The sequence below is a fragment of the Heptranchias perlo genome, unplaced genomic scaffold, assembly GCF_035084215.1.
Source record: "Heptranchias perlo isolate sHepPer1 unplaced genomic scaffold, sHepPer1.hap1 HAP1_SCAFFOLD_597, whole genome shotgun sequence".
Classification (NCBI taxonomy): domain Eukaryota; kingdom Metazoa; phylum Chordata; class Chondrichthyes; order Hexanchiformes; family Hexanchidae; genus Heptranchias; species Heptranchias perlo.
This window is the reverse complement of record NW_027139620.1, coordinates 120,778-133,547: the sequence shown is the minus strand read 5'-3', so window position 1 is coordinate 133,547 and position 12,770 is coordinate 120,778. Positions and strand designations below refer to the sequence as shown.

The following is a 12,770-nucleotide window of genomic DNA, read 5'->3' as shown; positions in this document are numbered from 1 at the left end:
TGTGGGCTGGCCACTGTCCCTCCCCCCTGAGCCCACACCATGTTGCTGATGGAGTCAGGGAATGGCTGGGCCACTGTACTCACCGGCTTGATGTCACGATGCAGAAACCCAACAGAATGGATTGCTTCGATGGATTCGAGAATTTGTTTGCCCAGTCGGAGGGTGGTGCTCATTGTGAAGGTTCCTCGCGGCTGGCTGCGTCGCAGGTCAGCGAGGTTCCGGCCCTGGAAAAGACAGCAAGAGTCAGCGAGAGGGGGGACCTCACCGGGGGGCTGCTCCACCGGGTGGGTGGATTCACTCAGCCATTCTCTTTTCATCTCCCTTCCTCACTGTGATACCAAATGATAAGTGGATATTTAAATTACTGGACTGTGTACAGTTTTGGTCTCCTTACCTAAGGAAGGATATACTTGCCTTAGAGGGGGTGCAACGAAGGTTCACTCGATTGATTCCTGGGATGAGAGGGGTGTCCTATGAGGAGAGGATGAGTAGAATGGGCCGATACTCTCTGGAGTTTAGAAGAATGAGAGGTGATCTCATTGAAACAAAAAAGATTCTGGGGGGGGCTTGACAGGGTAGATGCTGAGAGATTGTTTCCCCTTGGCTGGAGAGTCTAGAACTAGGGGGCATAGTCTCAGGATAAGGGGTCGGCCATTTCGGACTGAGATGAGGAGGAATTTCTTCACTCAGAGGGTTGTGAATCTTTGGAATTCTCCACCCCAGAGGGCTGTGGATGCGGAGTCATTGAATATGACTGAAATAGATAGACTTTTGTACTCTGGGGGAATCAAGAGATATGGGGATCGGGAGGGAAAGTGAAATCATAGAAGTTTACAGCACACAAAGAGGCCATTCAGCCCATCATGTCTGTGCTGGCCAGACAAGAGCTTTCCAGCCTAATCCCACTTTCCAGCTCTTGGTCCGTTGCCCTGTAGGTTACAACAGTTCAAGTGCTCATTCAGGTACTTCCTCTGCACCTCTCAGTATCCTCCCATTTATTGTGTACTCCCTTGCCTTGTTTGCTCTCCCCAAATGCATTACCTCACACTTCTCCGGATTGAATTCCATTTGCCACTTTTCTGCCCACCTGACCAGTCCATTGATATCTTCCTGCAGTCTACAGCTTTCCTCCTCACTATCAACCACACGGCCAATTTTTGTATCATCTGCAAACTTCTTCATCATTTAAGTCTAAATCATTAATTTATACCAAAAATAGCGAGGGACCTACTGAGCCCTGTGGAACTCCACTGGAAACAGCCTTCCAGTCACAAAAACACCCGTCAACCATTGGCCTTTGCTTCCTGCCACTGAGCCAATTTTGGATCCAATTTTCCACTTTCCCTTGGATCCCATGGGCTTTTACTTTTCTGACCATTCTGCCATGTGGGGCCTTGCTCTTTATTGAAACACAGAAACATAGAAAATAGGAGCAAGAGTAGGCCATTCGGCCCTTCAAGCCTGCTCCACCATTCAATATGATCATGGCTGATCGTCTATCTCAATACCATATTCCCGCTCTCTCCCCATACCCCTTGATGCCTTTTGTGTCTAGAAATCTATCTATCTCCTTCTTGAATATATTCAGTGACTTGGCCTCCACAGGTAGAGAATTCCACAGGTTCACCACCCTCTGAGTGAAGAAATTTCTCCTCATCTCAGTCCGAAATGTCCGACTCCGTATCCTGAGACTGTGACCCCTCGTTCTGGACCCCCAGCCAGGGGAAACACCCTCCCTGTATCCAGTCTGTCTTGCCCTGTCAGAATTTTATACGTTTCAATGAGATCCCCTCTCATTCTTCTAAACTCGAGGTAATACAGGCAGAGTCGACCCAATCTCTCCTCATACGACAGTCCTGCCATCCCAGGGATCAGTCTGGTGAACCTTCACTGCACTCCCTCCATGGCAAGTATATCCTTTCTTAGGTAAGGAGACCAAAACTACACACAATACTCCAGGTGTGGTCTCACCAAGGCCCTGTATAACTGCAGTAAGACATCCCTGCTCCTGTACTTAAATCCTCTTGCAATGAAGGCCAACATACCATTCACCTTCCTAACTGCTTGCTGCACCTGCATGTTAGCTTTCAGTGACAGGTGTACAAGGACACCCAGGTCCCTTTGTACATCAACATTCCCCAATCTATCACCATTTAAATAATACTCTGCCTTTCTGTTTTTCCTTCCAAAGTGGATAACTTCACATTTATCCACATTATACTGCATCTGCCATGTATTTGCCCACTCACCCAACTTGTCCAAATCGTCTTGAAGCCTCTTTGCATCCCCCTCATTGGGAATACACAATAAATGGGAGGATACTGAGAGGTGCAGAGAAAGTGAGGGACCTTGGAGTGCATGTCCACATTGATAAAAAGGGAGAAAATAGAATATGAGAGTAAACGTGCAAGAAATATTTTTTAAAAATTGTAAGAGTTTCTACAAGTATGTAAAAAGGAAGAGAGGAGCAAAAGTAAACGTGGGTCCCCTCGAGGCTGAGACAGGAGAAATTATAATGGGGAATCAGGAAATGGCAGAGTCATTAAACAAATATTTTGTATCTGTCTTCACAGTAGAAGACACAAAAAACAGACCAGAAACAGTGGGGAACCAAGGGGCAAATGAGAGTGAGGAACTTAAACCCGCGACCTCTACCACCTAGAAGGACAAGAGCAGCAGGCACATGGGAACAACACCACCTGCACGTTCCCCTCCAAGTCACATACCATCCCGACTTGGAAATATATCGCCGTTCCTTCATCGTCGCTGGGTCAAAATCCTGGAACTCCCTTCCTAACAGCACTGTGGGAGAACCGTCACCACACGGACTGCAGCGGCTCAAGAAGGCGGCTCCCCACCACCTTCTCAAGGGCAATTAGGGATGGGCAATAAATGCCGGCCTCGCCAGCGACGCCCACATCCCATGAACGAATAAAAAAAAACTTAAAGTAATCATCACTAGAGAAAAGACATACTTGCTCTCGAGATGGGTGAGATCCTGAATGAATATTTCACATCGGTATTTACGGTTGAGAAAGGCATGGATGTTAGGGAACTTGGGGAAATAAATAGTGATGTCTTGAGGAGTGTACATATTACAGAGAGGGAGGTGCTGGAAGTCTTAACGCGCATCAAGGTAGATAAATCTCCGGGACCTGATGAAATGTATCCCAGGACGTTATGGGAGGTTAGGGAGGAAATTGCGGGTCCCCTAGCAGAGATATTTGAATCATCCACCGCTACAGGTGAGGTGCCTGAAGATTGGAGGGTAGCAAATGTTGTGCCTTTGTTTAAGAAGGGCGGCAGGGAAAAGCCTGGGAACTACAGACCAGTGAGCCTGACATCTGTAGTGGGTAAGTTGTTAGAGGGTATTCTGAGGGACAGAATCTACAGGCATTTGGAGAGGCAGGGACTAATTAGGAACAGTCAGCATGGTTTTGTGAGAGGAAAATCATGTCTCACGAATTTGATTGAGTTTTTTGAAGGGGTAACCAAGAAGATAGATGAGGGCTGTGCAGTAGACGTGGTCTACATGGACTTCAGCAAAGCATTTGACAAGGTACCGCATGGTAGGTTGTTACATAAGGTTAAATCTCATGGGATCCAAGGTGAGGTAGCCAATTGGATACAAAATTGGCTTGACGACAGAAGACAGAGGGTGGTTGTCGAGGGTTGTTTTTCAAACTGGATGCCTGTGTCCAGCGGTGTGCCTCAGGGATCGGTGCTGGGTCCGCTGTTATTTGTTATTTATATTAATGATTTGGATGAGAATTTAGGAAGCATGGTTAGTAAGTTTGCAGATGACACCAAGATTGGTGGCATTGTGGACAGTGAAGAAGGTTATCTAGGATTGCAACGGGATCTTGATAAATTGGGCCAGTGGGCCGATGAATGGCAGATGGAGTTTAATTTAGATAAATGTGAGGTGATGCATTTTGGTAGATCGAATCGGGCCAGGACCTACTCCGTTAATGGTAGGGCGTTGGGGAGAGTTATAGAACAAAGAGATCTAGGAGTACAGGTTCATAGCTCCTTGAAAGTGGAGTCACAGGTGGATAGGGTGGTGAAGAAGGCATTCAGCATGTTTGGTTTCATTGGTCAGAACATTGAATACAGGAGTTGGGATGTCTTGTTGAAGTTGTACAGGGCATTGGTGAGGCCACACTTGGAATACTGTGTACAGTTCTGGTCACCCTATTATAGAAAGGATATTATTAAACTAGAAAGAGTGCAGAAAAGATTTACTAGGATGCTACCGGGACTTGATGGTTTGACTTACAGGGAGAGGTTAGACAGACTGGGACTTTATTCCCTGGAGAGTAGGAGGTTAAGGGGTGATCTTATAGAAGTCTATAAAATAATGAGGGGCATAGATAAGGTCGATAGTCAAAATCTTTTCCCAAAGGTAGGGGAGTCTATAACGAGGGGGCACAGATTTAAGGTGAGAGGGGAGAGATACAAAAGGATCCAGAGGGGCAATTTTTTTCACTCAAAGGGTGGTGAGTGTCTGGAACGAGCTGCCAGAGGCAGTAGTAGAGGCGGGTACAATTTTGTCTTTTAAAAAGCATTTGGACAGTTACATGGGTAAGATGGGTATCGAGGGATATGGGCCAAGTGCAGGCAATTGGGACTAGCTTAGTGGTATAAACTGGGCGACATGGACATGTTGGGCCGAAGGGCCTGTTTCCATGTTGTAACTTCTATGATTCTATGATTCTATAAACTAATGGGACTAAAAGCCGATAAATCCCCTGGACCTGATGGCCTACATCCTAGGGTGAAGAACATAAGAAATAGGAGCAGGAGTAGGCCAATCGGCCCCTCGAGCCTGCTCCGCCATTCAATAAGATCATGGCTGATCTGATCCTAACCTCAAATCTAAATTCATGTCCAATTTCCTGCCCGCTCCCCGTAACCCCTAATTCCCTTTACTTCTAGGAAACTGTCTATTTCTGTTTTAAATTTATCTAATGATGTAGCTTCCACAGCTTCCTGGGGCAGCAAATTCCACAGACCTACTACCCTCTGAGTGAAGAAGTTTCTCCTCATCTCAGTTTTGAAAGAGCAGCCCCTTATTCTAAGATTATGCCCCCTCGTTCTAGTTTCACCCATCCTTGGGAACATCCTTACCGCATCCACCCGATCAAGCCCCTTCACAATCTTATATGTTTCAATAAGATCGCCTCTCATTCTTCTGAACTCCAATGAGTCGAGTCCCAATCTACTCAACCTCTCCTCATATGTCCACCCCCTCATCCCCGGGATTAACCGAGTGAACCTTCTTTGTACTGCCTCGAGAGCAAGTATGTCTTTTCTTAAGTATGGACACCAAAACTGTATGCAGTATTCCAGGTGCGGTCTCACCAATACCTTATATAACTGCAGCAATACCTCCCTGTTTTTATATTCTATCCCCCGAGCAATAAAAGCCAACGTTCCGTTGGCCTTCTTGATCACCTGCTGCACCTGCATACTAACTTTTTGATTTTCTTGCACTAGGACCCCCTGATCCCTTTGTACTGCAGTACCTTCCAGTTTCTCGCCATTAAGATAATAACTTGCTCTCTGATTTTTCCTGCCAAAGTGCATCACCTCACATTTTCCAATATTGTATTGCATCTGCTAAATCTCCGCCCACTCACCCAGCCTGTCTATATCCCCCTGTAGGTTTTTTATGTCCTCCTCACTCTCCACTTTCCCTCCCCTCTTTGTATCATCTGCAAACTTTGATATGTTACACTCGGTCCCCTCCTCCAAATCGTTAATATAGATTGGAAAGAGTTGGGGACCCAGCACCGACCCCTGTGGAACACCACTGGCGACTGGTTGCCAGTCCGAGAATGAACCATTTATCCCAACTCTCTGCTTCCTGTTCGATAACCAATCCTCCACCCATGCCAGAATATTACCCCCAATCCAGTGATTCTTTATCTTGAGCAATAATCTTTTATGTGGCACCTTGTCGAATGCCTTCTGGAAGTCCAAATACACTACGTCCACTGGTTCCCCTTTATCCACCCTGCACGTTATGTCCTCAAAGAACTCAAGCAAATTTGTCAGACATGACTTCCCCTTCGTAAAGCCATGCTGACTTTGTCCTATTAAATTATGTTTATCCAAATGTTCCGCTGCTGTCTCCTTGATAATAGATTCCAAAATTTTACCCACCACAGATGTTAGGCTAACTGGTCTATAATTTCCAGCCTTCTGCCTACTACCCTTTTTAAATAAGGGTGTTACATTAGCAGTTTTCCAATCTGCCGGGACCTTTGCTGAGTCCAGAGAATTTTGGAAAATTATTACCAAAGCATCCACAATCCCTACTGCCGCTTCCCTCAAGACCCTAGGATGTAAGCCATCAGGTCCAGGGGATTTATCCGCCTTGAGTCCCATTATTTTACTGAGTACCAATTCCTTAGCGATTTTAATCGTATTTAGCTCCTCCCCCACTAGAGCCCCCTGTTTGTCCAGTGTTGGGATATTCTTAGTGTCCTCTACTGTAAAGACTGAAACAAAATATTTGTTCAGCATTTTTGCCATCTCCATGTTTCCCACCATTAATTTCCCGGTCTCATCCTCTAAGGGACCTATGTTTGCCTTAGCCACCCTTTTTCTTTTTATATAACTGTCGAAACTCTTGCTATCTGTTTTTATATTTTTTGCTAATTTATTTTCATAATCTATCTTCCCTTTCTTAATCAATCCTTTCGTTACTTTTTGCTGTCTTTTGAAGACTTCCCAATCTTCTATCCTCCCACTAAGTTTGGCTACCTTATATGTCCTTGTTTTTAGTTGGATACTGTCCTTAATTTCTTTACTTAGCCATGGATGGCTGTCATTTTTTTTACACCCTTTTTTCCTCAGTGGAATATATTTTTTTGAAAGTAGTAAAATAACTCCTTGAATGAACACCACTGCTCATGTACCGTCTTACCCTTTAATCTATTTTCCCAGTCCACTTTAATCAATTCCGCTCTCATACCATCATAGTCTCCTTTATTCAAGCTCAGTACGCTTGTTTGAGAACCAACCTTCTCACCCTCTAATTGGATATGGAATGTAACCATGTTATGGTCACTCATTCCAAGGGGATCCTTAACTAGGACATTATTAATTAATTCTGGCTCATTACACAGGACCAGGTCCAAGGTTGCTTTCCCCCTTATAGGATCAGTTGCATACTGCTCAAGAAATCCATCCTAATACACTCAATAAACTCAAGGCTGCCCTGCCCAATTTGATTTGTCCAGTTAATATGATAGTTAAAATCCCCCATAATTATAGCTGTTCCCTTATTACATGCCCTGACTATTTCCTGATTAATACTTCTTCCAGCAGAGTTGCAACTATTAGGAGGCCTATATACTACGCCCACTAGTGTTTTTTCCCCCTTCTTATTCCTTATCTCTACCCAAACTGTTTCATTATCCTGATCCTTTGTCCCAATATCTTTTCTCTGTATTACAGTGATTCCTTCCTTTACTAACATAGCCACCCCACCTCCCCTTCCTTCCTGCCTGTCCTTCCTGATTGTTAAATACCCTGGCATATTTAATTCCCAGTCGTTGTCACCCTGCAGCCATGTTTCTGTAATGGCCACAAGATCATACCCATACGTAGTTATTTGTGCCGTTAACTCGTCCATTTTGTTACGAATGCTACGTGCATTCAGATAAAGAACTTTCAAATATGTTTTGTGACACTTAGTTCCTGCTTTTTCCTTTTTTAACACTTTACCTTTTACTCCATACCTTCTGACCCTTCCTGACACGCTTTCCTCTGTCTCCCTGCTCAGGTTCCCAACCCCCTGCCACAGCTTTGATGCTGGGCTAATCGCCTTACGTCTTCTAGTTTTTATTTTTTCTGTCGTGCCAAAAGTACACTTTCTTTCCGCTGCTCTACGCTTTTCCCTTTCACTTGTTCTTGAACAACTGTTTGTACTATTTGTATTGTAAATTTCCCCTGGGTCTTCCCCTCTCTTGCTGCTCTCAGTTTTATTCCCTTCTGACTCCCCGCTCAGGTTCCCATCCCCCTGCCACTCTAGTTTAAACCTTCCCCAACAGCACTAACAAACACCCCCGCGAGGACATTGGTCCCGGTCCTGCTCGGGTGTAACCCGTCCCGCTTGTACAGGTCCCACCTTCCCCAGAACCTGTCCCAATGTCCCAGGAATCTAAATCCTTCCCTCCTACACCATCCCTGCAGCCACACATTCATCCTGTCTATTCTCCTGTTCCTATACTCACTAACACATGGCACTGGGAGTAATCCTGAGATCACTACCTTTGAAGTCCTGCTTTTTAATTTATCTCCTAACTCCTTAAATTCACCTTGCAGGACCTCATCCCTTTTTTTACCTATGTCGTTGGTACCAATATGGACCACGACTACTGGCTGTTCACCCTCCCCCTCCAGAATGCCCTGCAGCCGTTCCGTGACATCCTTGACCCTAGCACCAGGGAGGCAACATACCATCCTGGAGTCATGTTTGCAGCCGCAGAAACGCCTATCTGTTCCCCTTACAATTGAATCCCCTATCACTATAGCCCTGCCACTCTTCTTCCTCCCCTCCTGTGCAGCAGAGCCACCCATGGTGCCCCGAACCTGGCTCTTGCTGCATTCCCCTGATAAGCCATCTCCCCCAACAGTATCGAAAGCAGAATATCTGTTTGAGAGGGAGATGGCCCCAGGGGACTCCTGCTCTACCTGCTAGGTTCTTTTACTCTGCCTGGCGGTCACCCATTTCCTTTCTGCCTGCGTAATCTTTATCTGCGGTGTGACCACCTCACTGAACGTGCTATCCACGATAATCTCAGCATCGCGGATGCTCCACAGTGAATCCTCCCGCAGCTCCAGCTCTGAAATGCGGTTTGCCAGTAGCTGCAGCTGGACACACTTCCTGCACACATGGTCGCCAGGGACACTGCAGAGATAGTGGATGCATTAGTTATGATTTTCCAAAATTCGCTAGATTCTAAAATGGTCCTAGCGGATTGGAAGGTAGCAAATGTAACACCACTATGCAAGGGAGGGAGAGAGAAAGCAGGAAACTACAGGCCAGTTAGCCTGAAAACAGGGAACTGCAGCCCAGTTAGCCTGAAAACAGGGAACTGCAGCCCAGTTAGCCTGAAAACAGGGAACTACAGGCCAGTTAGCCTGAAAACAGGGAACTACGGGCAGTTAGCCTGAAAACAGGGAACGACAGGCCAGTTAGCCTGAAAACAGGGAACTACGGGCCAGTTAGCCTGAAAACAGGGAACTGCAGCCCAGTTAGCCTGAAAACAGGGAACTACGGGCCAGTTAGCCTGAAAACAGGGAACTACAGGCCAGTTAGCCTGAAAACAGGGAACGACAGGCCAGTTAGCCTGAAAACAGGGAACGACAGGCCAGTTAGCCTGACACCAGTCATCAGGAAAATGCTGGAATCCATTCTTAAGGAAGTGGTAACAGGACACTTAGAAAATCATAATATGATTAGGCAGAGTCAACATGGTTTTATGAAAGGGAAATCATGTTTGACAAATTTATTCGAGTTTTTTGAGGGTGTAACTAGCAGGGTAGATAAAGGGGAACCAGTGGATGTATATTTGGATTTTCAAAAGGCATTCGATAAGGTGCCACATAAAAGGTTGTTACACAAGATAAGGGCTCATGGGGATGGGGGTAATATATTAGCATGGATAGAGGATTGGTTAACGGACAGAAAACAGAGAGTAGGGATAAACGGGTCATTCTCGGGTTGTCAGGCTGTAACTAGTGGGGTGCCGCAAGGATCAGTGCTTGGGCCTCAGCTACTTACAATCTATATATTAATGACTTAGATGAAAGGACCGAGTGCAATGTATCCAAGTTTGCTGACGATACAAAGCTAGGTGGGAAAGAAAGCTGTGAGGAGGACACAAAGAGTCTGCAAAGGGATATAGACAGGTTAAGTGAGTGGGCAAGAAGGTGGCAGATGGAGTAAAATGTGGGTAAATGTGAGGTTATTCACTTTGGCAGGAAGAATAGAAAAACAGAATATTTTTTAAATGGTGAGAAACTATTAAATGTTGGTGTTCAGAGAGATTTGGGTGTCCTCGTACAAGAAACACAAAAAGTTAACATGCAAGTACAGCAAGTAATTAGGAAATCAAATGGCATGTTGGCCTTTATTGCAGGGGGTTGGAGTACAAGAGTAAGGAAGTCTTACTACAATTGTACAGGGCCTGGGTGAGACCTCACCTGGAGTACTGTGTACAGTTTTAGTCTCCTTATCTAAGGGTGGTGAGTGTCTGGAACGAGCTGCCAGAGGCAGTAGTAGAGGCGGGTACAATTTTGTCTTTTAAAAAGCATTTGGACAGTTACATGGGTAAGATGGGTATAGAGGGATATGGGCCAAGTGAAGGCAATTGGGACTAGCTTCGTGGTATAAACTGGGCGACATGGACATGTTGGGCCGAAGGGCCTGTTTCCATGTTGTAAACTTCTATGATTCTATGAAGGATATACTTGCCTTAGAGGGAGTGCAGCGAAGGTTCACTGGATTGATTCCTGGGATGAGAGGGTTGTCCTATGAGGAGAGATTGAGTAGAATGGGTCTATACTCTCTGGAGTTCAGAAGAATGAGAGGTGATCTCATTGAAACATGTAAGATTCTAAGGGGGCTTGACAGGGTAGATGCTGAGAGATTGTTTCCCCTTGGCTGGAGAGTCTAGAACTCGGGGGCATAGTCTCAGGATAAGGGGTCGGCCATTTAAGACTGAGATGAGGAGGAATTTCTTCACTCACAGGGTTGTGAATCTTTGGAATTCTCTACCCCAGAGGGCTGTGGATGCTGAGTCATTGAGTATATTCAAGACTGAGACCGATAGATTTTTGGACTCTCGGGGAATCAAGGGATATGGGGATCGGGCAGGAAAGTGGAGTTGAGGTTGAAGATCAGCCATGATCTGATTGAATGGCGGAGCAGGCTCGAGGGGCCGGACAGCCTTCTCCTGCTCCTACTTCTTATGTTCTTATGTTCTAGGCTTTCTGCAGTATTGAGCTCTCGGTGTCTGACATAAGCTTCCCTTTTTTACCTTATCTTACCCTGAATGCTTCTTGTCCTCCAGGGGGCTCGAGATTTGGCAGCCCCTCCCTTTTTCTTGGTGGGAACATGTTTACTCTGAACCCCTTGAATCTCCCCCTTGAACGCCTCCCACTGCTCTGACACTGATTTACCTTCAAATAGCTGTTTCCAGTCCACTTTTGCTGAATCACTTCTCGGCTCAGTAAAATTGGCCTTTCCCCAATTGTGAACTTTTACTCCTGTTCTATCTCTGTCCTTTTCCATAACTACGATAAATCTAACTGTATTATGATCATTAAGGATCACAGTGAGGTTGAGGTAGAAGAGCAGCCATGATTGTGTCCAGTTCTGGGCACCGCACTTTAGGAAAGATGTGAAGGCCTTAGAGAGGGTGCAGAAGAGATTTACTAGAATGATTCCAGGGATGAGGGACTTTAGTTACGTGGATAGACTGGAGAAGCTGGGGTTGTTCTCCTTGGAACAGGGACGGTTGCGAGGAGATTTTGATAGAGGTGTTCAAAATCATCAACAGTTTTGATAGAATAAATAAGGAGAAACTGTTTCCAGTGGCAGAAGGGTTGGTAACCAGAGGACACAGATTTAAGATGATCGGCAAAAGGAAACATTTTTTTACGCAGCAAGTTGTTCTGATCTGGAATTCACTGCCTGAAAGGGCGGTGGAAGCAGATTCAATAATAACTTTCAAAAGGGAATTGGATAAATACTTGAAGGGAAAAAATTTATACGGCCATGGGGAAAGAGCAGGGGAATGGGACTAATTGGATAGCTCTTTCAAAGAGCCGGCACAGGCACGATGGGCTGAATGGCCTCCTTCTGTGCTGTATCTGCTATGATATTAGGACAGGTGACCAAAAGCTTGGTCAAAGAGATGGTTTTAAGGAGCGTCTTAAAGGAGGAGAGAAAGGCGGAGAGGTTAAGGGAGGGAATTCCTGAACGGCCGCCAATGGTGGAGCGATTAAAATCGGGGATACAGAAGAGGCCAGAATTGGAGGAGCGGAGAGATCTCGGAGGGTTGTCGGGCTGGAGGAGGTTACAGAGATAGGGAGGGGGGAGGCCATGGAGGGGGTTACAGAGATAGGGAGGGGGGAGGCCATGGAGGGGGTTACAGAGATAGGGAGAGGGCGAGGGCCATGGAGGGATTTGAACACAAGGATGAGAATTTTAAAATCGAGGCGTTCCCGGACCAGGAGCCAATGTAGGTCAGCGAACACAGGGTGTGATGGGTGAACGGGACTTGGTGCGAGTTAGGATACGGGCAGCAGAATTTTGGATGAGCTGAAGTTTACGGAGGGTGGGAGATGGGAGGCCGGCCGGCCAGGAGAGGATTGGAATAGTCCAGTCTGGAGGTAACAAAGGCATGGATGAGGGTTTCAGCAGCAGATGGAGCTGAGTCAGGGGCGGAGACGGGCGATGGAGGTGGAAGTAGGTGGTCTTGGTGATGGAGCGGATATGGGGTCAGAAGCTCATCTCAGGGTCAGACAGGACGCCAGGGTTGCGAACGGTCTGGTCCAGCCTCAGACAGTGGCCGGGGAGAGGGATGGAGTCGGTGACTCGGGAATGGAGTTCGTGGCGAGGACTGAAGGCAATGGCTTCGGACTTCCCCATATTTAGTCGCAGAAAATTTCTACCCATCCAGTACTGGATGTGGGAGAAGCAGTGTGAGAAATGAGAGGCAGTGGAGGGGTCGAGGGAGGAGGTGGTG

The 12,770-nt window shown here is 46.3% G+C and overlaps 1 protein-coding gene across 1 annotated transcript in view; it reads right to left on the bottom strand.

Moving 5' to 3' along the window:
- Nucleotides 1–83: 83 nt before the first annotated feature.
- The window catches only part of LOC137316641 (tau-tubulin kinase 1-like), a gene marked incomplete at its 3' end in the record, with an annotated part of 88,719 nt that continues 76,032 nt past the window's right edge, over nt 84–12,770 (bottom strand). The window contains exon 5 of the mRNA XM_067980491.1: nt 84–224. Within this exon, the coding sequence (XP_067836592.1) occupies nt 84–224 (141 nt within the window). The remainder of the gene's footprint in view (nt 225–12,770) is intronic.